The sequence below is a fragment of the Myxocyprinus asiaticus genome, chromosome 2 (assembly GCF_019703515.2).
Source record: "Myxocyprinus asiaticus isolate MX2 ecotype Aquarium Trade chromosome 2, UBuf_Myxa_2, whole genome shotgun sequence".
Classification (NCBI taxonomy): Eukaryota; Metazoa; Chordata; class Actinopteri; order Cypriniformes; family Catostomidae; genus Myxocyprinus; species Myxocyprinus asiaticus.
In genome coordinates this window covers 1,239,951-1,267,647 of record NC_059345.1, presented here as the reverse complement: position 1 = coordinate 1,267,647, position 27,697 = coordinate 1,239,951, and the positions used below count along the sequence as shown (strand labels likewise).

At 42.8% G+C, this 27,697-nt stretch overlaps 1 protein-coding gene across 1 annotated transcript; it reads right to left on the bottom strand.

Annotated features, from left to right (window-relative positions):
* Positions 1–83: 83 nt before the first annotated feature.
* Positions 84–13,453, bottom strand: LOC127410608 (butyrophilin subfamily 1 member A1-like). The gene is made up of 9 exons (XM_051645756.1): positions 13,287–13,453; positions 13,120–13,176; positions 10,309–10,671; positions 1,969–2,262; positions 1,651–1,755; positions 1,523–1,543; positions 1,329–1,370; positions 777–818; positions 84–676 (listed from the first exon to the last, which is right to left on the bottom strand). The coding sequence occupies exons 2-9, from the start codon at positions 13,172–13,174 to the stop codon at positions 99–101; spliced, it is 1,500 nt and encodes a 499-aa protein (XP_051501716.1). The 5' UTR covers positions 13,175–13,176; positions 13,287–13,453; the 3' UTR covers positions 84–98.
* Between the last annotated feature and the right edge of the window lie 14,244 nt (positions 13,454–27,697).

Genomic DNA, 27,697 nt, shown 5'->3' with positions numbered 1-27,697 from the left:
ATATCAAGAAATATCCCATACAATATAAATATTGAAATATTGAGTGTAGTCTCTACTTGTAGCTTGTTTTGTACTCAAGAATTAGTGAGTGGATTCAGTTAAGCTTCTGAGTAATTACCCAGTAATGGCTGACTAGAATCAGGTGATTCGACTGAAACATCCAGTATTTTAAGACTGTTCTTATCTCCTACACCTGGATTAAATAGAGGAACAAGTACTCCAGAGAATTTGGTGTTGATGGTCAGGAGATGTTGACAGTGTTTAGCGTTGTAAAAAGACAGTCGAGCGTTGTCATAATCTAACAGAACACCCAATCGCTCAGGTCTGGAGGACAGTGACAGAGTTATCTGTGGATCAGTGTTAGTGTGAAAACCATTTGCACCATCTGAACACAAGAACCAGAAACCATCTGATGGAGTTAAACGACTTTTGTCTGAAAAATTACCATCTTTCTGCACACCAATTAACCAGTAATCTTTGGGAGAAACATTGTTTTGTACCAACTCAACCTCCCAATAATGACGACCAGAACTGAATTTTTGTGCTCCACATACACATAATTCATATGGAAATCCCTCGTTCTTCTGCACATATCCTGAAGCATCTCTCACTATTTTGAGATCTTTATTAATCGTCAGACCTGGATGAGCTGTCTCACGGTCGAGAGTGATATTAACTGTGAGGAAAAATAAATACATGTAAAACAACAATCATTCTTCATCTGAAACTCATTTGTGTGATTAAATATATACAGTATATTAACAGAAATATCACACCTGCATCTTTTCTCAGTTCTTCCATATTGATTTTCAACACAACTGAAATGAAAATGTTTTTAGAGAAAAATAGTGTTAATATTAATGGGATCTACAGTTCTCAATGTAACTAAAATTAGTTTAATATACCAGTAAAGTGTGTTATTATCTGACAGTGGAAGTGTCTGTTTTTCTGCTGAAACATCAACAAAGAAAATTATTCAACTATAAAAATGTTCTTTATGGTCGAGTTTCCCATATTGAAGTTGTACATTTGATTATATTCACATTATGATCCCAGTAAACATTTACAAGAAATTATATATACAGTACTGTGTTATCAATAATTACTGGACCATTTGGAAATGATCTTATCAAATATCCGGAATGTACTGATGAATCAATGTTCACCACTACATTTACTTTCTTAAAAGTGTGTTACCACAAGCTTTTCTGTGTCTCTTCATTTTTTCTTTTATACAGTTTGGGTTTCTCCAACATTATACTCTTAAATATTTAACAGTTTCTTATCAAATTATTTCAAAGAACAAACAACTTGAAGTTTCATCATACCATTTTCTTCTCTCATATTCCCCATAGCTCCATCCTCACAAACTAAAATAAAAGACCATTACATATGACAGTGTCATTATGAATTCTCAAAATGCTCTTCCAAACTTTTCATAATGTTTCCAGTTTGAAATATATCAGTCAATATGTACTTTTTTATAAACTTTTTTTGACGTGTGTGAGTGTTGATAACTTACGTTGTTCAGATGGCTTCTTCACTGCTCAAAAGATTAAAAAGAACTATTAGCACATGAGGTATTGATTATGTAATGAATTGTTTTGTGAAGTCTCTAAAATCTTTTCAAATCTTTCAATCAGACCCTACCTGTTAATTTCTCTCTGTATTTGTATACGATAAAAGCAGCCAAACCCAACAGAGCACAAATGAGAAAGATGATAAAAAGTGCCTTCCATGGACCGGATGTGACCTCTGAAAGAGAAAAACAGACGAGTTTAAGCACCTTCAAGAATCAATATTTTTTGTAACATTTTTCACATTCATATTACAACTCAGATATCAATATAATTATGTATTGATCCCTGCTGATTCCCACTCATATTCTGTCCTCAGATGGGAACGTAACAGCTTAAACAGCAACTTTACTCTCATTCATGCAGATGAAACCTGGTGATGTTGTGTAACCTAAAGAGATGATGTCAGTGATGTCAATCCGTCCTTCTCTGTGTTGTCCAGTGTTGAGTGCCAGTAAACAGGAGATGAGTTGAGTATCAGAGGGAGAGACGATCGTCCAGCTCTGGACAGAGAACATCCCATCTGCTGCATGACTGACAGACACTTGTCCAGGAGAGAGAAGTCTTCTGTCATCTGACATCCACCTGACGTTTGGCTCTGGAAACCAGCCACTGGATCTACAGCTCATGTTCACCTTATCTTCAGATACAGGCTTTGGAATCAGGACAGGAGTGGATCCTAATGCTGAGAGAGGAGAATTTTGGGTTCAGTTGTAACCATGGTTCTCTGAGGGAGATGAGTGAGACATCTCACTATGGGGACATGCCTCTTGCGTGGTCATCCATGAAGACCTATGTAATCACGCCTAACAGGCTGCTGGACAGTGCAAAAGTGAAACCCCACTCCTTCCCTATATAATCAGTAGCACTGGCCCAAAATGGCATACGTTACAGCTCTTCCGAGCTGATGAATATCAGGCCCTCTGGTGAGATGTCTCACTCATCTCCGTCAGAGAACCATGGTTACAACCATAACCCAAAGTTCTCTTTCAGTCGACACGATTGGCATCTCACTTGGGGATATAAAAACACCCATATATTCAGTCATCAGAGCAGGCATACAATATGTATTATTTATTTTTCTCCCAATCATGCACGATTGGGAGAAAAATAAATCATTTTTCAAGTTTATAGAACCTCACAAATGTGTGAGGGGAGGCCCAATCGGCTGCCACACAGACATCCTCCATGGAGATTCCTTTAAATAGGGCCCAAGAAGCAGCCATTCCCCTTGTGGAATGGGCTCTCATGCCCCATGATAATGACTGTCCCTTCACTGAGTAAGCCAATTGAATGACTTCTACTATCCAGTGAGAAAGTCGTTGTTCTGACAATGCCTTACCCCACACTGGGTTTGCAAAGCACACAAAGAGATTCTTGGATACTAATGTTTTGTGTTTTATTCACATATGCTTGCAATGCCCTAACGGGACATAACAAATGCATATTCTCCTCCTCTGGCAAAGCAAAAGGAGGAGGGTAAAAAGCTGGCATTTCCATCTCTGCATAAATAACCAGGTTTAATCACTTTGGGTACAATCGCCGGGTTGGGGGCGTACCTTGACCTTGGAGAAATTTTGTGTGAACCTGAGACATGCAGGGTTAACTGAGAGTGTATACAGTTCACTGACATGCCTCATTGTGGTGAAGGCCAGCAGTAATGTTGCCTTATATAACACAATCTTTATATCAGCTTTCTCCAATGGCCTTTCATGGACCTACTTATGATAGGATGTGATTCCACTGTCTTTTCATTAAACCCTAAATAACAAGATGAAAGGTATGCCGCCAGGTAAACCTTAATAGTGGAGAATGCTCTTCCCTGATCCAGCATCTCCTGAAGAAAAGTGAGAATATCTGGAACTGTAGAAAGAAAAGGAACTATTTGGTTTCCCTGACACCATTTTTTAAAATCTTTTCCATTTCATCTCGTACAGAGACCTAGTGGAGCACGCTCTGGTGCTTTGAATAGTGAAAATCACATTCTGAGGCAAGCCGAGAGCTCTTAGATCAGACCTCTCATGGGCCAAACACAGAAGTTCCATTTTTGTGGATGTGGATGCAATATCGTCCCTCCTGCTAGACAGTGGAGGTCCCAGCTCTGGGGTAGGCACCACCGGCTCACATAGAGCAGCTGAACAGTTTCCGCTATCCATGGCCTCCCTGCCCATAATGGGGTGATTAAAAGTACCATCCCCCTCTGTTATGTGACTCTGGACAGAGTGGGGAGAATCACACTGACAGATGGAAATGCGTAAAGCAGTGTCACTGGCCAATGGGGTGCCAGCGCATCCACCACTAACAGGGTGTCGTTCTCTCAGTTAGAAGAACAGTGGAAAATGTGCATTCTCTTTTGAGGCAAACAGATCTACGGTAGCCCTGCCATATCTGTTCCATATATTTCGCACCACTACCGTATGGAACCTCCACTCCCCTGGGTGAGGATTTCCCCTTGAAAACAGGTCTGCCCCCATATTCAACTGGCCTGGGATGTGTGTTGCTCTGAGAGATAGCAGATGTTTCCTGCTCCATAGCAACAATCGTTCTGCTATGGCATGTAAATTTCTTGAGGGAGTGCCCTCCTGTCTATTTATATTTGTTGTTTATGTACAACTGTTGTGTTGTCTGATCTGATCAACACATGACAGCCTCGTTTGAAAAAAAAAAAAAGTTTTAGCACTAGTGACACCACTTGAAGCTCCAGACAGTTTATATGCATTGCTCTTGCAGACCCCTGCCATATACCATTCACTGGGTGTCCTTCCATGACTGCCCCCCAGCCCTGAGAGAATGCGTCTGTGGTGACAACCTTGCGGTCTGATATTACGCCCATTGTCACCCCTTCCTGTAGAAAGCTCCTGGTTTGCCAGACACGCAGCACCCTGATACAGTGAGCTGATACACACACTCTTACATGTAGATGTCTGGAGGGATTCAACTTCAGAGATTTCACCCATCTCTGAAACTCCCTCATGAACAAAAGTCCCAATGGCACAACTACTATAACAGAAATTTAAAGAGCGAAAGTTCTGTCTATAGCTCTCTGACATAATTGCCTTGCGACAGAGCTACACATGGTTTCTTTTCATCAGGATATGGTATTTGCAATAAGATTATAGAAACCAAAGGTAAAAGTAAAACCATGATAACATGGACAGTAACCATAAAACAAATTATGCCATTTGTTTATAAGAAAAACACATCCTGAAATTAAATTGTATTCCCTCACTACCCTGATATATTGATATAAGTTCATGGTAAATATTTTTTAATATCTGTGATATGTGGTTTGAAAGCCTTAGCAACAGTTTCTGTCTGTTCATGGTACAGATTTCTCCTTTACTCCTTTTCAATGCTGTTTAGAATGTTGGGGCCATTTAATAAGATTTTAAACTAGTTTAATCATCAACACATTAAGGGATTTTATAGAGGTTTTGAGCAAATAATCAATGCCGAATCCACGACCCAGCCCATGCTTCTCGCGACGCTGTTTATGATGATATGCATGGCTGAGCGCTCGAGACCGGTCCACAAGTAAATGCACATTTCGTAATCTGTCCATTGAGCCTTGACCTATCCGGTTAGAGCTGTTTCCTTTCACGTTTTGAACGTTTGCCATTTGATATATCTCATACGCAACAAAAACGACAGCACACAATCAGAGAGTCGGCCAACTTTGTTATCGCACCAGTGCAACCTCTTGCAAAGTTTAATCGCACTCTTAGGAAAAATGGTCACAAAATGCTTGCAGTCTAGAGCTCTAGAGCTGGTCGGCCAAACTCCGCCTCGGAGGTGAGGTTCCCATTGCTTCGGCGGATGTAGTCATGTCATCTCCCTGTAAAGGATCTCGACAGACATCCTGGAGGATCAGCGCTCTCCTGCGCAGTACTCCTGGAGAGAATTTACTTCAATCTCTACAAGAGACAGTGCTGCCCTGGCATGCTCAATGCCCAGGCAAGCTGAACACTAAACGTGCAGATCTGTGGCCGAAAATCCGCAAGCTCCTGGGCAAGGGCGAGACGGCAGCTTGGTTTTGCCAGGCTTAGGGGAAGCCATTTTTTGGCTTAGTAAAGCGTTTCATTTCTCAATATGACTTAGTTTACTGGGCTCGACATCCTAAAATGAGTGATAACTCAGTCTTTAGACAGTTGAATCCAGCCAAATCTATAAACAGCAAGTGCACTGATAAGGGCTCGCAGTGGATGCTGCGAATGAAGAGATGTAGGATGCCATTTTGGGCACTGGCCAGCAGCCTGTTAGGTGTGATTACATAGGGCTTCATGGATGGTGTCCCCATAGTGAGATGACGAATGCGTCGACCAAAAGAGAACCAGAGGTCTGTCAGATGTCTTTTAAACACACAAATCCAATGACTATAAAGTTCTGTTCTAAATAGGTTTTCAGTTCTTTCCAGGTTCTTAACCCTTATGTTGTGTTCCAGTCATTTTGACCCAGATGACATTTTTTTGTTTTTACTTAAACCAATTAAAACAAAATTTCTTGACTTTGTTCAAATATGGTATCTAAAAACACAAACAAATTTGGACCATTTTCAAATGAAATCAAATCCCTTTATTGTCACTCAACCATATACACAAGTGCAACAGTGGGTGAAAGTCTTGGGTGCGGTTCAAAGCAACATAGCATGACAATTACAATAAACATCTGATTTACACATAACACAGTTTACACATCTGTTACACAACACAATATACAACTAATAATATACAATATATAGTATACACAAAATAAGAAGACTTTATACAATACAAATACACTGTATTCAGCTGCACAACGAGCTATTTAAGCCCAGAGCCCGGAGTTTCTCATCTAGCTTGGAGGGCACTATGGTGTTGAATGCTGAGCTGTAGTCTACAAACAACATTCTCACATAAGTGTTCTTTTTTTCCAGGTGGGAGAGAGCAGTGTGTATTGTAGATGCAATGGCATCATCAGTGGAGCGGTTGTTGCGGTAAGCAAACTGCAATGAGTCTAGTGATGGAGGCAGCACAGAGCAGATGTAATCTTGATTAGTCTCTCAAAGCATTTGCTGATGATGGGGGTCAGAGCAACAGGACGCCAGTCATTTAAGCAAGTGATTTTGGATTGCTTTGGAACAGGCACAATGGTGGACATTTTAAAGCATGTGGGGACCACAGACAAAGAGAGGGAAAGGTTGAAAATGTCTGTAAAAACACCAGCCAGTTGGTTCGCGCACGCTCTGATGACACGGCCCGGAATGCCGTCTGGACTCGCGGCTTTACGGATATTCAACTGTCCGCTACAGAGACGGAGAGTGAACTAACCTCTGTAGCTTTGGCCATGAGGGCTCTCTCCGCGAGGGCAGTGTTATTTCCCTCAAAACGAGCATAAAAAGTATTTAGCTCATCCGGGAGAGAGGCAGCGGTGTTCAAGGTGGAGTTTTTATTCCCTTTAAAGTCTGTGATGATATTAATTCCCTGCCACATGCTTCTAGAGTTTGTGGTGTTGAACTGTCCTACAATCTTGTCCCTGTACTGGCGTTTGGCTGCTTTGATAGTTTTGCGGAGGGCATAACTGGCTTGTTTATGCTCCTCTGCATTCCCGGAATTAAAAGCGGAGGTCCGCGCATTAAGCGCCACATGAACATCGCTATTAATCCACAGTTTCTGGTTTGGGTAGCTCTGTATTGTTTTGGTTGGCAATACATAATCTATGGACTGCCTGATGAAACATGTTACGGTATCAGCGTAGACCTCGATGTCATCTTCAGAGGCGGACCGGGACATCTCCCAGTCCACGTGATCAAAACAGTCCCATAGCGTAGAATCTGATTGGTCCGACCAGCACTGGACTGTTCTGAGAGCGGGTCCTTCCTGTTTCAGTTTCTGCCTGTAAGCGGGCAGAAGCAGAACAGAAGAGTGGTCCGATTTGCCAAATGGTGGGCGGGGGAGGGATTTGAGTAGCAATGGTCCAAAACCCGGTCCCCTTGTGTGTTGAAACTGATGTGTTTGTAGTATTTTGGTGCTATTGACTTGAAGTTGGCTTTGTTAAAGTCCCTGGTCACAATGAACGTGGCCTCAGGGTGTGCGGTTTCCTGCTCACTTATACTCCCATACAGTTCCTTGAGTGCCCGGTCTGTGTCGGCTTGTGGCGGGATGTACACAGCTGTGATAATGACCGCTGTGAATTCCCTCGGTAGCTAGAATGGTCGACACAGAAGTATGAGAAATTCCTATCAGAAGAGCAGAAAGACTTGATAGAATGTACGTTCCTCTGATCACACCAGGATTTGTTGATCATAAAACATACACCACCACCTCTGCTTTTACCTGAGAGGTATTTCACTCTGTCCGCTCGGTGCACGGAGAACCCCACGGGTTCAATGGCTGAGTCTGGAATCTCAGCAGACATCCAAGTGTCCGTAAGGCAGATAATGCAGCAGTCCCTCGTCTCTTGTTTTAAAGAGATCCGCGCTCTCAGATGTCTAGAGACTGAACATTTGCGAGTATAATGCTGGGTAGCGGGGGTCGATTTGTGTGACATCTTATTCTGGTGAGAATGCCAGCTCTCCTTCCCCTTTTCCGGCTGCGTTTCTGCGGCCGGGCTGCCCAGACAAAGGGCTCCGCTGTCGTGTTTGTAAACAGCGGGTCGGCATTAAGGTATTTAAAGTCCAGTTTTCAGTGTGCTATTGCAGAACCAATGTCCAAAAGTGTTTGTCTATCGTAGTCAATAAGGCAGACAACATCCAAGACAAAAAACATAAGAATTGTAGACAAAACAAACAAAAAACTGCAATATTGGGTCAGAGCTCGCAGCGCAGCAGCCATACTCGGCGCCATCTTGCATCTTGCATTTGCATTCTTTCTTGCATTCTTTAAATTTTATTGGTTTCAATTCACTTTGTTACACCTGTTGTTTACCCGGTCAAAAATGGCTGGCCATTGGAAATAAAAATTGGACATTTTATCAATGCAACAAAGGTTCAGAGATGCATGGGAATCCAAAGGGCATGTTGGGGTGTGTGGGTGAATGTGTGTGTGTGTGCTCTAACATGTGCACACACACACACACCTGCTGTGTTCCCGGTCAGAAATGACCGGCCGTTAGGAATGAATCGATGAGGTTACAAAAAAGAAAAAATTAGTGTTCAGGAGCCTGTCCAACTATTAAATGAGCACATACAGTGGCAAGAAAAAGTATGTGAACCCTTTGGAATTACCAGAATTTCTGCATTAATTATTCATAAAATGTGGTCTGATCTTAACATAATTCCTAATAATAAACAACACAATATTTTTTTACTATTTGACACTAGGAATTCACAATAAGCTAAAATTTATATCACAATATTCTATCATTTTCAATAAAGAAATATGCTGTTTTACGATATACTGTACATACACTCAAACATATTTTAAGATTTACGCATTTCAATTTCATGACAAAATTGTATCAAATTGACTAAATTAAATTTATAGAACTTAAAATATTTAGATTTTTTTTTTTTATTTAATTGTATTAAGGATTACTCAATTCAATTGAATGGAATTTTGTTATGAAATAAAAAAAAAATTAAATAATAAAAGTTCCTTTTTTTATTCAGAATAGGTCTAATGTCCAAAGTAATAGACCTTTCACATTTAAAAAAAATATTTTTATGTCATGTAGATTGCAATGAAGCAACTTCATCAGTAAAGATCTCATTTATTTATTTATTTTCATCTTTTTTATCATCACAATATTGTTTTACTAAGCAAAACATTATGCTTTTTTAGTTACATTATATAGAAAGCTGATAGCCACAGTCTATTGTGATTATTATTGTGGAGGATAAGAGTGTAAGAGATTTAATGTCTATTGCAGCAAATATGCAAACGTAATGTTACTTGAATTGGTGCTATTTTAGTGCATTTCTATCTTTATACTGTGGAAGGCTTTGTTTGGAAAATGTTAATAAAGAATTATATTAGTACAAATTGTTTTTTTTTTCTTTACTAAGAAGTAAATAAATGCATTTTCAGAGGAAAATAAGTATATTTAGAGTTGAATTTCAGCACAAATTTAATGCGATTTATTGCAATTAAAAAAAATTATCAACTGACAGCAGTACTATTAATTAAATGTATAAATATTTTAACATCATTTTGACAGATATAAAAAGAAAGAAAAGAATTTAAGAGTCATGAAATGAAACTAGTGCATCAGTTTTCATTTAAACGAACGAAATTGCACCAAGTGACTGAGAAAAAGCATGTTTACATGCAAAAATAATGCAAAAGATGACGGACATTTTACAGCTTTGATCTGTCATTATTTGTAGCACAACCTCTGATTGGAACGTGCATTTTGTACCATGCGGCAGCGTTTGCATAACCGCGATATAGACGATACTCGAAAATTAGTACCTGTTGACACTTTTCTACCGGTATACCGTTTTTTAAACACTTTATCCTCTACTCCTATTTGACGTAATGATGTTAAACATAATTAGTTATCACGAGTAACGTTATTGACGTCAAACCTGTCAGGATTCAGACTTTCAATATGGTGCACCAGTTATATCGACTAATATGATGACACTTTTATCAATATTCTTCTAAATAAAGATTCAATTTGTGTTCCAGAAGAGAGAAAGTTGTACATGTTTGGACCGACATGAGGGTGATTAAATTATAATTTTTGGGTGAACAATTTACTAACAAATATCCTGAAATATCCTGAATCCTGAAAATATCTTGCGCTGACTCACCAGTAACGTGGAGAGATACAATTTGGCTGTCGTATGACTTTTCTCCGCTCACATAACAGTGAAAAACACCTTCATCCTGAGCTGTAAGTTTGTCCAGCCGCAGAGAAACATCTCCATCCTTCAGTCCTCCAGACTGTGCTGAGCGCGGGCCCAGAGAACTCCGGTTCCTGTAATGTTCCTCCTGGATGTCCTGGATCTTCCCATCACGATAGAAGAGAACAGGAGTGTTGAAGTGTTCTGGACGATACCAGCGAATCTCCAGACCTTCAGCATTCTGAGGAGGAGAGATCCAGCAGGGGAGAGTGACTGTAGATCCCACCTGACCCGCTATCTCATCTTCAGGTACCACAACAACCAACGACACTGACAGAGAGACAGATTAAATTATATATTCTGTATCAGTCTTAATATACAGTTGAAGTCACAAGTTTACATACACTTAGGTTGAAGCCATTAAAACACATTTTTTGGGGGTCTGGGTAGCTCAGCAAATAAAGATGCTGACTACCACACCTGGAGTCGCAGGTTCAAATCCAGGGCGTGCTGAGTGACTCCAGTCAGGCTTCCTAAGCAACCAATTGATCCGGTTGCTAGGGTGGGTAGTGTCACATTGGGTTAAACTCCTCGTGGTCGCTATAACGTGGTTCGCTCTCGGTGGGGCGCGTGGTGAGTTGTGTGTGGATGCCGCGGAGAATAGCGTGAAGCCTCCACACGCGTTATGTCTCCGTGGTAGAACGCTCAACAAGCCACGTGATAAGATGCACGGATTGACAGTCTTGGACGCGGAGGCAACTGAGATTCGTCCTCCGCCACCCGGATTGAGGCGAGTCACTACATCACCACGAGGACTTAGAGTGCATTGGGAATTGGGCATTCCAAATTGGGGAGAAAAGGGGACTAATTTTTAACCACTCCATAGATTTAAACTATAGTTTTGGCATCTACTTTGTGCATGGGATGGTTAATTTTTTACTTTTAATTGACTATATCACAATTCCAGTGGGTCAGAAGTTTACATACACTAAGTTAACTGTACCTTTAAGCAGCTTGAAAAATTCCAGAAAATGATGTCAAGCCTTTAGACAATTAGCCAATTAGCTTCTGATAGGAGGTGTACTGAATTGGAGGTGTACCTGTGGATATATTTTAAGGCCTACCTTCAAACTCAGTGCCTCTTTGCTTGACATCATGGGAAAATCAAAAGAAATCAGCCAAGACCTCAGAAAAAAAATTGTGGCTCTCCACAAGTCTGGTTCATCCTTGGGAGCAATTTCCAAACACCCAAAGGTACCACGTTCATCTGTACAAACAATAGTACGCAAGTATAAACACCATGGGACCACACAGTCATCATACTGCTCAGGAAGGAGATGCATTCTGTCTCCTAGAGATGAACGTAGTTTGGTGCGAAAAGTGCAAATCAATCCCAGAACAACAGCAAAGGACCTTGTGAAGATGCTGGAGGAAACAGGTAGACAAGTATCTATATCCACAGTAAAACGAGTCCTATATCGACATAACCTGAAAGACTGCTCAGCAAGGATGAAGCCACTGCTCCAAAACTGCCACAAAAAGCCAGAATACAGTTTGCAAGTGCACATGGGGACAAAGATCTTACTTTTTAGATAAATGTCCTCTGGTCTGATGAAACAAAAATGGAACTGTTTGGCCATAATGATCTTCGTTATGTTTGGAGGAAAAAGGGTGAGGTTTGCAAGCTGAAGAACACCATCCCAACCGTGAAGCATGGGGGTGGCAGCATCATGTTGTGGGGGTGCTTTGCTGCAGGAGGTACTGGTGAACTTCACAAAATAGATGGCATCATGAGGAAGGGAAATTATGTGGATATATTGAAGCAACATCTCAAGACATCAGCCAGGAAGTTAAAGCTCGGTCACAAATGGATCTTTCAAATGGACAATGACCCCAAGCATACCTCCAAAGTTGTGGCAAAATGGCTTAAAGACAACAAAGTCAAGGTATTGGAGTGGCCATCACAAAGCCCTGACCTCAATCCGATAGAAAATGTGTGGGCGGAACTGAAAAAGCGTGTGCGAGCAAGGAGGCCTACAAACCTGACTCAGTTACACCAGTTCTGTCTGGAAGAATGGGACAAAATTCCAGCAACTTATTGTGAGAAGCTTGTGGAAGGATACCCAAAACATTTGACCCAAGTTAAACAATTTAAAGGCAATGCTACCAAATACTAACAAAGTGTATGTAAACTTCTGACCCACTGGGAATGTGATGAAAGAAATAAAAGCTGAAATAAATCATTCTCTCTACAATTATTCTGACATTTCACATTCTTAAAATAAAGTAGTGATCCTAACTGACCTAAGACAGGGAATGTTTTCTACGATTAAATGTCAGAAATTGTGAAAAACTGAGTTTAAATGTATTTGGCTAAGGTGTATGTGAACTTCTGACTTCAACTGTATTTCACTACTGTACATGAGTCATATCACTACTCATATACTGATTCTAAACATGATATTTCTACACGTTACAAACACTTTGGATTGAATACTCCATTGTGAATTATGGTAATTATATTATTTGCACTTTAGACCTGAAATTTATGATCCTGTAATAGTTTATTGTAGGTGTGTCACATTACAAATGTCCAACATTACAATATATATATATATGGAAAACATAATCCATAAATTATCTGGTGCAACAATTGTAAACACAAAGTAGACATATTTCAGTTATTCTATAAATATTTATATCATAATAATGCTTTAATTCTATATTTAGTTACTCATAAAATCCAGACAAACGTGTTTCTGTGATGTTTATTCTTACCAGAAGCTTCTATGAGGAGAATCAGCAGAAACCCGACAATTATAACCGATATCATACCTGTGAAAATAACAACAGACTCAAATAACAAGAATTATGTGGGATTTTTCCAGAAACACATCTGCTATAAGAGATATAAACGATCAGATTTATTCAGTAAACAAACTCACTGCAGACAAAGAGATGTCCCCCATCAATTCAAATATCCTGTTTAATGTGGATGAACTCAGCCGTAACACATTAAATACTGTAATACAGTAATATCTGAAAGATTAAAACCAATCTCAGAGAATAAACGCGCTGGTATTTTCACATCATTTACTTTCACTTTCTAATTCTGCGCACCTTGGAAAAAGGTCGTGTCTAGAAGGTAACCACACAGTTACATAAAGTCTCGCGAGAGCCGTATTGAACGTTCACACATTGTGTTTTTTGAGTTTATTTAAAGTCCTACAGAAACCCTACCCCTAAACCTAACCCTAACCTTAACCCTACAACTATATATATAACCCTAAACCTAACCTTAGTAACAACGAATGAGACTCTCGCGAGACTTCGGCTGCCGAAGGGGGTTACCTTCTAGACAGCCGTGGAAAAACACCAGACGCATTTGTTATAGACTGAAATAAATATATTAGATTTGTCCATAGTAATCAAATAAGTGTGAAAATTTACATCGTTCACGTCAGACTCCACATGAGCGTTTCGATTATCAATATATCAATCGATCTGAAAGATGTTTCACACCAAAAATAACAACAATGTACGATTGATGATTTTAACATCGAAAGAAAGAAGCTAATAACTGTGTAATATTTCCATGATATATGAAGATACTTTTGTCTTCAGGCCATTATATTTAGGTCGTTATTACCTTAACACTGATTAATATTGAAGCTAGTTAAATACATATAAAGAATAATTAATTGATAAACATTTTTTATTATCATTTATTTATTTTTATTTTTTATTTTTTCCTCTGCTTGGGGACCCCAGTAGGCCGTGGCATCCCAGTCCATATCCGGTGCAGTGGAGATTAGTTGTGGGTGGGTGTGGTGTGGGGCCTGGGGCCTGTACCTTCCCGCCATCTCCCCGCACTCGTTCACCCTGGATTTCTTGCCTTGGGCTGTTTTTTTTTTTTTTTTTTTTTTTTGCATCACATATTAGCTGAGATACATACACATCTATTAGGAGTTTAACAATGAATGCATCAAGGAAGAATACAAAATAAAATAAAAATAAAAACCAACACAGGATGTGGGGAGTGTCCTGGTGATGGGGGTGTGGGCCTTGGGCCCTGCGCCCCGCGGCATCTCCCCCTGACGTCCCGTTGTGGCGTGACATGGGGGCGGGGGACTAACTTATGACGTGGCCACGGAGGGATCAGAGGCAGCCTTATAATAATTTATTATTATTATTATTATTATTATTACTACTACTACTACTACTATTATTATTTGCCCTCTTCCTCATCCTCCAAAATACTTTTAGTAATAGTAATCTCAAATTGTAAAAAAAATAGTTAAGTTTAAGTTTTTACTGTTCTCACTAGTTTTAATTAAGTTACCGTTACTCTCGAAATCCTAAAGTTGTCATTAATAAATGGTCCTATAAAAAGCACTTGAACATTTTGGAATCATAACTCAAATATTTACGTTCTTTAAACTTTGGCTTCGAGCACTGCAAACTCAAATTATAAAGTACAAAACTACAGCTGTGTGGAATACCCATAAACCCTTGCTCTTGAATAAATTATGTATGTTTGGTCAAAACAAGGGAACTTATGTGGAAAAAATAATGATTTTTTATTTGACAATGTATATAGTTATATTTCTTATGACTATTGTTGTTGTTTTGTTGTAACTGGTTGATAATTGAGATTTTTGTGAAGTCATGATGAGGGTGATTAGTGTTACCTCTGTTGGAGGTTAAATTTAATCCATTCTTCTTTACTCAATTGTACTTTACAAAAATACAGATTTATGTGCAATAAGAAGTACTGAGGAGAATCCAATGTGCCATATGGATAACTGAGATTCTTCTAGTCATCATTTCCTTTACACTGTATAACCCAATTTAAATAATTAAATCAAAACAAAGATACTTTAATCACCAATGAGTTAAGTTTACTTGTAACTTGTCAATGTTACTTAAAATATTAAGTTTAGTTTACTTGAGCCAAATAAGTACATTAATTTACACTGAATATATGTCTGTAATTTTAACGGTAAAAACCTTAAAAAATGCTACAGAAAAAAAACATTAATTGATTAATGAGTATAAACTGTAAAATATACTGTAGAAAAATCTTAATATATTTTAAAAGACAATACAGTAGTTCCCACAATTCCCTGCATGACCCATCATATTTCATTATATTTTATGGGAATAGTTCTGTTTCTTCTTATTTTTAATATCAGTTACGTACATTAGGGTGTTCTGTTTTATATTTGATGTAGTTTAGTTCAAGTTTTACTGCATTATTTTAATTTCACATGTGTTACCCTGATGGTGTTTAGTGTTTGTGTGAGTGACATTGAGCGCCATCTCTACACGTTTACTGCATTATTTTAATTTCACACATTACCTTGATGGTGTTTAGTGTTTGAGCTAGTGACGCTGAGCGCTGTCTCTACATGTTTACTGCGTTATTTTAATTTCACATGTGTTACCCTGATGGTGTTTAGTGTTTGTGTGAGTGAAATTGAGCGCTGTCTCTACATGTTTATTGCATTATAGTACCAACACACTACTTTTTTTATAGAGAAATATAGAGAAATTCCTTGTTGAGTTAGCAGATTAAATTAGATTGTGATATTTCCAAATAAAAAGAACAGACATCTCAGGGATGTATAAGGTGATCCAGCAGATAGAAATAACTTAAATAAATCAGATGGTTTGTAGAAGGAATAACCATTTTTAATTGGTAAAATTTAATTAAGTAAAATTGTAATGAACACTGAATAAATGCAAAATAATAAAGAAATAAATGTTGAATATTGAGTAAATGGGTTTAAAGATATACCCCATAACTAAGTCTATAGTATGTTATCTAATGAAAGGATTACGACAGACTGAGTCCTCAGAGATGTAGTCAATGCAGAGAGTGAGGAGAGATGTCTGAACCTATATAATACAAATCTGTGTGCAAGCTTGGTTTATCTCTATGTTTTTGTTCTGACAGAGAAAACAACACATTCAGCCTGGGTCTCGATGACATTCAAGGTGTAAAGCTGCATGAAAAGTACTGTATAAGACATAATTAAAAAAATTTTTTTTATCATAACCATAACTCGTTAAAGCACTTAGGTATCATGAGTAACAAAACAGTCACTGAACATTGAATAAGAAAAGAAATACTTAATATTCCTGCTGTGATATCTCTCAGATGTTATTAGAGGTATGGAGGAATATTTCATAAATATAATTTTAAAAAAAACTGTGAGTGCTGGAAATGATTAAGGCAGAAACAGAGGTATCTATGATGGTGATTCTTTTACTTTACTCAAAATATTTACAGATATTTACACAAAATAGTTGAAGTAAGAATGGTGATACTAACAGTGACGATATACAATGTACAATAACAATATGGCAGAGCACAGAGAGGAGGGACATGAGCGGCGCTAAATCAAAGAAAGGAACAAAACAAAACACATGCTATCTGGGTGTCCACAAACCTCTAAACTGCCTATGAACAGAAAATACATTAAAGGTGAAAACAAAACAGTCTTTGGTGCCCGCGGTGCTCTATCTAATCTACACTAACTAGCAAACACCAAACATACAGGGAGTAGCGCTCGCTCCTTACATGATGTCTCTAACTGTTCACACACTACGTGATGCACTATGCAGGTCACGTGACATACTTTCCTATCCACTCCTCGCTGGTTCAAGGATACACTCCGGCTGCGGCCAGTACAAGAGAACACGTCCGTGCTGTAATACCATTGTCTGAGTAGGAACATCACCAAAAATAGTAGGGAAGCTATTAATGAGGTTGGTAATATCTTGTTTCTGATCTGAGGTGAGATGAACAAGAAAATTTGCCAAATCTGCCAGTGTTTCTGAGTTCAGCAGTCTAGCACGTTGTGGTGGAGTATCACAAAATGTCAGACCATCTAGGTCAACCTCACTCTCAAGAGAGGATGGACTCACCTCACAGGCCACAGCTACAGGAGAGACGATGGGCCCTTCATCTCGTTTAGTAAAGTTTTCTGTCGGTAAGTTCTCTCTGGAATGATAGGCTTTTAGCATATTAATGTGACACATTCTTTTCTGTCGTTTTCTGTCAGGAGTTTTGACTACATAATCGGTCTCACTCTTCCTCTCCAGAATTTCATATAGACCAGAAAATCGTGCAGACAATGCTGTCCCAGGAATGGGCAACAACACCAACACTTTGTCTCCCACTGAAAAAGATTCTTGAACAGTTTCACGAATGGCAAATAATACCCATGAGACCCCTTCATCCAACTCATTTCCTGTTTCCATACAGTACCTCTTTAACATGGACTTCAAAGTTTGATGAAACCTTTCTAGTGCTCCCTGGTTCTCAGGATGATAAGAACTAGACACACGGTGAGTGATATTGAGCGACTTCAGGACCTGAGAAAACAACTTGGACATAAAGTTAGTTCCTTGGTCAGACTGGATAACCTTTGGCAAACAAAACGTTGAAAAAATCTTGAGCAACAATTTGACATCAACTTTGGCTGTAATCTTACATAACAGAATGGCTTCAGGGTATCTAGTAGTGGTACGCATGAGTTTGAATGGTTCACCAAGAGCAGGAATTGGTACCAAAGGTGTGGGTGGAATAACCTGATTAGGCTTCCCCATGTACTGTCAAGCATGGCAAGATTTACAATACTGTACCACATCCCTCTTGAGACCATGGTAGAAAAAATGTTGTAAGATCCGCTTATACGTTTTGGTTATACCCAAGTGACCGGACAGCAAATGATCATGAGCGAGTGACAAAACTTGCTGTCGGTAAATAGTAGGGACTACCACTTGGTAAACTACATTCCAGTCAGATGCAGTAATATTACGGGTATGCCATATCCGAATGAGTAAACCATCTTCAATTATGTGTGAAGCATCATTGCCTTCACAGTTCCCTATCTGTCACTCACTCGACGTTGGTGTCGATGTAGTGACACTAGGGGTCACTCTTGGGAGCCCGAGACACCTCTGGTCTTTGATAAAAGGCCAATGAAAATTGGCGAGTGGTATTTGCATGCCAGTCCCCCGGACATACGGGTATAAAAGGAACTGGTATGCAACCACTCATTCAGATTTTCTCTTCGGAGCCAAACGGTCATGCTCATTGAGCTGAATACTACTGTTCATTCACCTCTGCTGGATCTGACGGCGCATTTCAGCGGCTTCTTCCCCCCCTCTGCACTGGTGCACTGCAGAGAACGCCCCTGGGCGCTTCGGCAGAAAAACTGGAGAGTATATTTTCTGAAAGAGCATTTTTCCCCTCTAAAAGAGTATATATTTCTCTAAAAGAGTGCACACACAGAACGTCTTTTTAAAGACGCGTCTTTTTAAAGATGCTTTTCCGATTGTGTGTTATTCCTGGTTGCGCTCGTTATCTCTCGCCTTCTAACGGTCACGATCACGATCACTGTCGTGTCTGGGCACTGCTCACGCGGAGACAGTGTTCGTGGATGGTCATGTTCTCATTGCGAGAATATGTCCATGGCAACGTTGCAGTCGTGGCTCACCTTCGTAAGAAAGCAAGCCACCCCAGAGGCTCCCGCCTTGGTCCTTTTACCCACGGGTATGAGGCCAGCATGGCTAGCACTGGGGGCGATTTGGGGACCCCAATGGGACCGCCTCCGCCGGGTATCCCCCCGCGGACCTCCCATTCCCCAGCACGCTCATCTGCCCCGATCGGGCTTCCAGGTGAGTCCGCCGGCTCATCTTACGGCGAGTTTGACCTCTTATTCGGAGCCCGCGAAAGTGATGAGCTCTCGAGCGCAGCATTGGAGAGCGGGCTCATCCAGTCGGAAGCCTCAGCTGGGCTCCTCCCTTCCGGGTCGATTGCCCAGTCACAGGCTGACGCGGAGATGATGACATGCTTTCCCGGGCAGCCGCGAGCGTCAATTAGAGTGGATTTCACCGCTCTTCCCTGAACCCTCGCGGCTCGGTGATTGGTTCCTGGGCTCGTGGCGCCGCTCAAAGCCACATCCCGCACCCGTTCCTTTCTTCCCGGAAGTGCGTGAAGAGCTGACAAGGTCGTGGGAGGCACTTTTTACTGCCCGGTCCTGATCTTTTCAGCTTACCCGCCCTCACTACCCTCGATGGTGGGGCGGCCAAGGGCTATTCGGCAATCCCCCGGTGGATAAAGGTGCTCGCGCTGCACCTATGCCCGCAGAGCGCCGCCACCTGGCGCGGGTGCCCAAAGCCCCCGTCCAAGGCCTGTAGGTTTACATCGTCTCTGACGGCCAAGGCCTACGGTGCCGCTGGACAAGCCGCCTCCGCCCTGCACGCCATGGCTCTCCTGCAAGTCCGCCAAGGCGCCAAAGGAACTGCACGAGGGTAGTTCCGCCCCGGGATTGATGCAGGAACTGCGCTCGGCGACCGACCTCGCTCTCTGAGCAATGGAGGTCACGGCGCGGTCTCTCGGGCGGACGATGGCCACAGTAGTGGTCCAGGAGCACCACCTTTGGCTCAACCTGGTCGAGATGGGTGAGTCCGACAAGACACGATTCCTTGCTGCCCCCATTTCCCAGGCGGGCCTATTCGGTGACACCGTCGAGGACTTTGCCCAGCAGTTCTCGATTGTAGAGCAGTAGATGGATGCTAGCCGGCATATCCTGCCCCGGTGCTCGGCAGGTTTGGCAGGTTTGGCGCTCCAGTGGCGGTCTCCCGCCCCTGAGTGCCCAGCTGTGGCACAAATCCGCCCCCGATGTGACAGTCTCCACGGGTCACGAGGACAGGCCTCTTCCTCCCCCGTCCCAGGCTGTTCTGGGGGTGGTCACAAGGAGCCAGGTAAGTGCTTCGATGTCCTTAGACTCAGCACGGCCATGCCGTGGTGTGGCACCTCGAGCTCCGCCCCGCTGCGAGGCCCCACCTGCCGGTACATCCGATGACGTTGTCCCTTTGGTCCCCCTTGTGCAGAACTTGGACGCATGGCTTGCGCTTTCCAATCCGTCACGAGGGCTGGTCCGGACCGTCCGACTCGGCTGCGTGATTCACTTCGCCGGGCATCCGCCCAGGTTCAGCGGTGTCCACTTCACCTTGGTGAAAGACGAAAACACTGCTACCTTGGGCGGAGATTGCTACCCTCCTTGTGAAGGGCGCGATAGAACCTGTCCCTCCAGCCGAGATGAAGGTTTTTTTTTTCAGCACCTACTTCATTGTACCAAAAAAAGGTGGTGGGTTGAAGCCAATCTTGGACCTGTGAGCTCTGAACTAGGCTTTACACAGACTCCCGTTCAAGATGCTGATGCAAAAACGTATTCTGGCGAGCGTCCGGCATCAAGATTGGTCCGCGGCGGTAGACCTGAAGGATGCGTACTTCCACGCCTCGATCCTTCCTTGACACAGACCTTTCCTGCGGGTCGCATTCGAGGGTCAGGCGTATCAGTACAAAGTCCTCCCTTTCGGCCTGTCCCTGTCTCCTCGCGTCTTTACGAAGGTCGCCGAGGCTGCCCTTGCCCCATTAAGGGAGGTGGGCATTCGCGTTCTCAACTATTTCGATGACTGGCTAATCCTAGCTCACTCTCGAGACGTGTTGTGCGCACACAGGGACCTGGCGCTCTCACACCTCAGCCGACTAGGGCTTCGGGTCAACTGGGAAAAGAGCAAGCTCCTCCCGGTTCAGAGCATCTCTCTTTCTCGGTTTGGAGTTGGACACAGTCTCCTTGACGGCGCTTTACGAACGAGCATGCCCAGTCAGTGCTGGCCTGTTTGAAGGCGTTCAAACAGGGAAACTTCTTCAGAGGCTCCTGGGGCATATGGCATCCTCGGTGGTGGCCACCCCGCTCGGGTTGATGCATATGAGGCCGCTTCAGCACTGGCTCCAGACTCGAGTCCCGAGATGGACATGGCACCACGGGACACACCGCGTGGCCATCACGTTGGTCTGTCACCGTCTTTTCAGCCCTTGGACCGACCTCTTGTTCCTACGGGCAGGTGTTCCTATAGAACTGGTCACGACAGATGCCTCCAAAATGGGCTGGGGCGCTGTTTGCAATGGGCACGCAGCCGCCGGCCTCTAAGCCGAGCTTAAGGCACTCTCCTTGAAGACTGCCCTCCTGACTGCGCTCACTTCTATCAAGAGGGTAGGTGACCTGCAAGCGTTCTCTGTCAGCGAAACGTGCCTGGAGTTCGGTCCAGGTTACTCTCACTTGATCCTGAGACCCTGACCGGGCTACGTGCCCAAGGTTCCCACCACCCCTTTAGGGACTAGGTGGTGAACCTGCAAGCGCTGCCCCAGGAGGAGGCAGACTCAGCCCTGTCGTCGCTGTGTCTGGTGCACGCTTTACGCATCTATTTGGATCGCACGCAGAGCTTTAGAATCTCTGAGCAGCTCTTTGTCTGCTTTTGGTGCACAGCAGAAAGGAAGCACTGTCTCCAAGCAGAGGATCGCCCACTGGCTCGTTGACGCCATAACTATGGCATATCTCGCCCAAAACAGGCCGCCCCCGGTAGGGCTACGAGCCCATTCTACCCGTGGTGTAGCGGCTTCTTGGGCCTTGGCCAGAGGTGCCTCTCTAACAGACATTTGCAGAGCAGCGGGCTGGGCAACACCCAACACCTTTGCAAGGTTCTACAACCTCTGGGCGGAACTGGTTTCGTCCCAGGTAGTGGCACACAACACAAGCAGATAAGCCCGGGATATCTGGCCGGGTGTATCGCTTGCACATAGCGCCTTCCACCTCCTTTTGAGCTGAAGACGTGCGCCATTAATTCCCAGTAGTGTTCACAAAATTTGTTCCCTGGTTGACTTCCTCTGAGCCCTGTGGCAGTCGAGTTTTCAGAAAGACTCGCTGCCGGCCCAGTACACGCGCTAACTAAGAGCCCTGTTCTGGGGTAGGTGCTCCGCATGTGGTGGTTCCCTGTAAGGCTAACCCCATGCGATCTATATCTTCCACTAATTCGTTTCCCTGCTGGCAAACTGCGTCTTCCTTGGGCAGAGCCCCTCTGCCCCAGTCTCCATGTTTGTAGTAACTCCTCCCCTATAGGGCAGGATCTACCTTGAAGGTTCTCCACATGGTTGGAAAGACCATGTGACATATTCTTCCACTTAATTATCCCCCCCTCTCTTGGGGTGAGGTGTGGTCTCCACGGTGTCCTCCCCTTGGGAGGGACACCCCCCGACTAGACCTGGCGGCCCAGTCGGATAATCCCCCTTCTTTTTTAGGGAGTGGAAATAGAGAAGGGGAAAAGAGGCCATGACTGGGTTAAGCCTGTCTCTATCTTTGGGTAGTCGACTTGTCCCCGAAAAGGGCCGTTCGACACTCATAACTGTGTTGGGGAAGGTTACGTGTCGACCTGGTGTGCTGGCTATGAGGCACACAGCAAGTCTGCCCACCACACACCGCCAGTTCACATAACACAGTTCAGCCTTGTGGTTTTGTATAGGGACCCCTAGTGTCACTACATCGACACCAACGTCGAGTGAGTGACAGATAGGGAACGTCATGGTTACTGGTGTAACCTCCGTTCCCTGATGGAGGGAACGAGACATTGGTCCCTCCTGCCACAACGCTGAACTACCCGCTGAAATGGCCAGACCTTATATCGGCCCCTCAGCGTAAAACCTGAATGAGTGGTTGCATACCAGCTCCTTTTATACCCATATGTCCGGGGGAGTGGCATGCAAATACCACTCGCCAATTTTCATTGGCCTTTTATCAAAGACCAGAGGTGTCTCGGGCTCCCAAGAGTGACCCCTAGTGTCACTACATCGACACCAATGTCTCGTTCCCTCCATCAGGGAACGGAGGTTACACCAGTAACCATGACGTTTTCCGCTGCCCTGAAACATTTAAAAAATGAAGGATAATCTCTCTGAGCTTCCACAATTTCTTCTCTAGTTAGAGGCAATGTTAATGGACTACACTTTGTAGTTTCTTTTCTCTGAAATTCCTCACTGGGATGGGTTTTAACAGTCAAATTTCTTTATTTGCACATAAGAAAGAATCAGACAATGACACATCACCCATTTTCATGTACTGAGCATGTGTGATAGCACAAGCTGGAAACACACTAGGGTATTTCTCAACTAACTCGTCAGAATCAAGTTGAGTTAGAGGAATAAACAGCTCTTCCAGCACAGGCAAAACCTTACCTCTGGCTAAATCATTACCTAAGATGAAAGGTATTCCTTTCACTGGCAAAGACGGGTGTACTCCTACATCCACAAAACCTGTCACCAACTCCGACTGCAGGTGAACACAGTGTAGGGGGACCTTCATTACCTCCATACTGAGTCCTTGTACTAGCATGCTGGAGTTAACATATGTCTGTTCTAAAAAAGATAACACATCAGAACATACAAAAACTGTGCAGCTCCCATGTCACATAGCATGCAGGAGAAGCGATCTATCTACAGGAGTCTGCAGTTGCGTGTAAGTGTGTTTATTCCATTGTTTTACTTTGTTGTAGAGTAGTATTCATTGCTAGACTTGTGCTGTTTGTTTACTGTGTCGCTTAAACGTGTGTTGGTGTGTGTGTGCTACATTGTTTTGACTTGTCCCAGGGTATTTACTGCTAGATTTAGAGTTGTTTGTCCAGCGTGTGTAAAACTATTGTTATTTTTAGTGTCTATAAACAGTGCTTTACTTGTTTTAGAGTATTATTTATTGCTAAAGTGTAGCATAATTTATTTGCAGTGTACTGAAGTCGTGTTAGTTCCTGCGCTTGTCACCTCATGTGATCCTTAGTTTCGGTTGCCCACATGACTAGCTTTGTTGTGCTAAGTAGCATTAAGGTGTGTCCAGCTTTTTTACCTAGCGGCTCATTAGCAGCGTTTATATATTTGACGTGAATGCTGATGTGGAAGCGGAAGTGGTAGCCCTCGTGTAAAGCCCTCGTCATGTGAAGACCTACTTGTGTAAAGACCAGCAAGTCTACCTGTGCGAGTCCACCGAGCAAGGACACGACAAGGCGCCACTCACCATAGCACTGAAGTTCTTTTAATTGTGTCTATTTTCTTATTTTCCTTCTACATACTAACATGTCTACTTCATGAATAACATATGCCTTCAAGCACATTCCTGTTATCTGTTATAGACAGTTTACACGATATAGACGCAAGACAAAACGCAATCCACACAACCTACAACCACTATGCACTTCAGCACCTGCTCCGCTTTCTTTCTCAGTTGGACTCTGTAACTGCCAGTCAGCTGTGAACAAAGCTGACTTCATTCCAGCCTTTGCCACACAGTCCAACCTCAGCATCCTTGCACTGACAGAAACATGGATACGTCCATAGGATACAGCAACACCTGCTGCTCTCTCCAACAACTTCTGCTTCTCTCACACCCCTCGACATACTGGTAGGGGTGGGGGAACAGGTTTGCTTGTTCCAAACAACTGGACTTTTTCACCACACTCTTCTCTATGTAACAATACTTCTTTTGTATTCCATGCTATTACTAAAATGCAACCCAAAAAAATACATGTTGTTGTCATCTATCGCCCTCCAGGTCAGCTAACAAACTTTCTCGAGGAGTTGGATGTTCTGCTGTCCTCCTTCCCGGAGGATGGCAGCCCACTTGTGGTTATTGGTGATTTCAACATACACCAAGACAAGCCCCAGGCCACTGAACTGAATGCACTTCTGGCCTCATTTGACTTGGAAAGAATAAGCACCACAGCAACTCACAGATTGGGCAACCAGCTGGACCTCATTTTTACATGTAACTGTACCAACTCAAATATTCTTGTTACTCATTTACATGTCTGATCACTACTTTGTTCAATTCAACATGACTCTCCTATCTACACTAAACCTTTGGTTTCCTTTCGCCATAACCTCCGTTCTCTTTCACCCTCACGCCTTTCCACTACTGTCTCTACCTATCTTCCCACACAAAATGTATTTTCCACCCTGGATGTAAACACTGCTACAGACACACAAAGCTCTACTTTAACAACCTGTCTAGACAGCATCTGTCCTCTCTCCTCTAGTCCAGAACGTACTACACCACCCAACCCCTGGCCCTCTGATGTCCTTCATGAACATCGGACTGACCTCAGGGCAGCTGTGAGGAGATGGTGGAAATCTAAAGATCCAGCAGATCTAGCTAAGTATCAGTCTCTGCTTGCAACTTTTTCAGATAATGTTAAATCTGCAAAAACTTCCTATTTCCAGAACAAGATCAACAGCACCACAGACACTCGCAGCTTGTTTAGAACTTTCAACACACTTCTCTGTCCTCCCCCTCCACCGCTTGACACATCACTGACAGCAGATGTCTTCGCCACATTTTTTACTAATAAGGTTACAACCGCACCTCACAAATATCGGAATATTAATTATCAGCAATTCATTCTCAGCACCACACCCTGTCAAACACCCATCTCCTGTATGCAACTCTTCAATCTCTATGTTCTCTCCTCTGACTGATGCTGAGGTCTCTAAACTCCTCCTCTCCAACCACCCCACCGCCTGTGCCCTTGACCCCATTCCTTCCCACCTTCTCCAGGCCATCTCTCCGTCCATCCTACCTGCACTCACACACATAATTAACACATCTCTACTTACAGGCATTTTTCCCACAACATTTAAGCAGGCTCAAGTAATCCTGCTGCTGAAAAAACCTGCACTTAACCCCATACAAGTAGAACACTACAGACCAGTCTCTCTCATCCCATTCATGGCAAAAACACTTGAAAGGGCAGTTTACAATCAAATCTCTCACAGAACAAGCTGCTGGATGACAATCAGTCAGGCTTCAAAAGTGGACACTCCACCGAGACTGCCCTGCTCTCTGTCACTGAGTCGCTGAGACAGGCGAAAGCTGAATCCAGATCCTGTCCTGATTCTGCTGGATCTTTCTGCAGCCTTTGACACAGTCAACCATCAGATCTTACTCTCCACCCTCTCTTTGCTGGGCATCACAGGAACTGTGCTTGACTGGTTAAATTCCTATCTCTCAGGTAGGTCCTTCAAGGTAGCCTGGAGAGGTGAGGTGTCCAAGCCATATTAGCTACTTACTGGGGTACTTCAGGGTTCAGTGCTTCTCTTCTCTATATACACAACATCACTGGGACACATCATTCAGACACATGGTTTCTCTTACCACTGCTACGCCAATGACATGCAGCGCTATTTGTCTTTCCAGCCCAACAACACCACGGTTACTGCTCAAATCTCTGCCTGTTTGGCAGATATCTCCGCCTGAATGAAGGAACACCACCTGCAACTTAACCCAGCCAAGACCGAACTCCTTGTCTTTCCAGCCAACCCTGCTGTTGAACACAACTTCACCGTGCAGCTGGGTTAAACTACAGTAACGCCTTCCAAAATGGTCAGAAATCTAGGGGTAACCATCGATAACAAACTACATTTCACAGACCACATCTCAAAGACCACAAGATCATGCAGATTTACACTCTACAATATCAGGAAGATAAGACCCTTCTTCTGAACATGCTGAACATGTGCAATTAGACCCCTGCAAATGATCCAGAATGCAGCAGCATGTCTGGTCTTTAATGAACCAAAGAGAGCACATGTTACACCACTCCTTGTCTCTCTTCACTGGCTACTGGTTGATGCACGTATCAAATACAAGGCTCTGATGCTGGCACACAGAACAGTCACTGGGTCTGCTCCAGCATACCTAAAATCATTTCTGCAGAGCTACGTGCCCACTAGAAGCCTGCGGTTGGCTAAGAAACGTTGCCTTGTTGTACCAACACAAAGAGGCACCAAAACACTTTCCCAGACTTTCAGCTTCATCGTACCACGTTGGTGGAATGACATTCCCAACTCCATCCGTGAAGGTGACTCAATTTCTGTCTTCAAAAAATGTCTAAAAACACATCTTTTTTCCATGAGCACTTAACCAGTCACTAAAAAAATAATAATAATTCTTGTTGCACTTGAATCTGTTTTGAATAATACTATTCTGATGCTAGTGAAACTTTGTAATATGGCACTTTTCGTACCACTGTCTCCTTAAGATGATTCATTTATGTTCTCCTCTTTTGTAAGTCACTTTGGTAAAAGCGTCTGCCAAAAGAATAAATGTAATGTAATGTAAAATGTAATTTCCACTTGGTCCTCAGTTTTACCTGAAAGTGAAATTAACCCTTTCAGTAGAAATGGACTATACATGGAATCTAGTTTATCTTCAATCTGCCTAGAATCAAGCATTCAGAGACCAGCATTTACCAGCACAACACCTTTATGCTGCGGATTCTGTTTCGATCGGCACTTTAATGTGAAACAATCAGCTATTACATGACCTGGCTTATGACAATAAAAACACTCCCGGGTTTCATTCAGCTTTCTGCTATCCTGCTTAGGCTGCAACACATTTAATGGTGATTTAACAGAAGAAGTTTTTCCAGTATGTGCCATGGAAAATACATTCTTATGCGT

What these genes read in the sequence shown, in the direction of transcription:
- LOC127410608 (XM_051645756.1), bottom strand. Translation starts at nt 13,174, where the DNA reads ATGATATCGGTTATAATTGTCGGGTTTCTGCTGATTCTCCTCATAGAA. An exon ending in CACTGACATCATCTCTTTAG is followed by an intron (nt 1,756 to 1,968) that starts GTTACACAACAT and finishes TTTCTCTTTCAG; the next exon opens with AGGTCACATCCGGTCCATGG. An exon ending in AGAACTGAGAAAAGATGCAG is followed by an intron (nt 677 to 776) that starts GTGTGATATTTC and finishes TTTTCCTCACAG; the next exon opens with TTAATATCACTCTCGACCGT.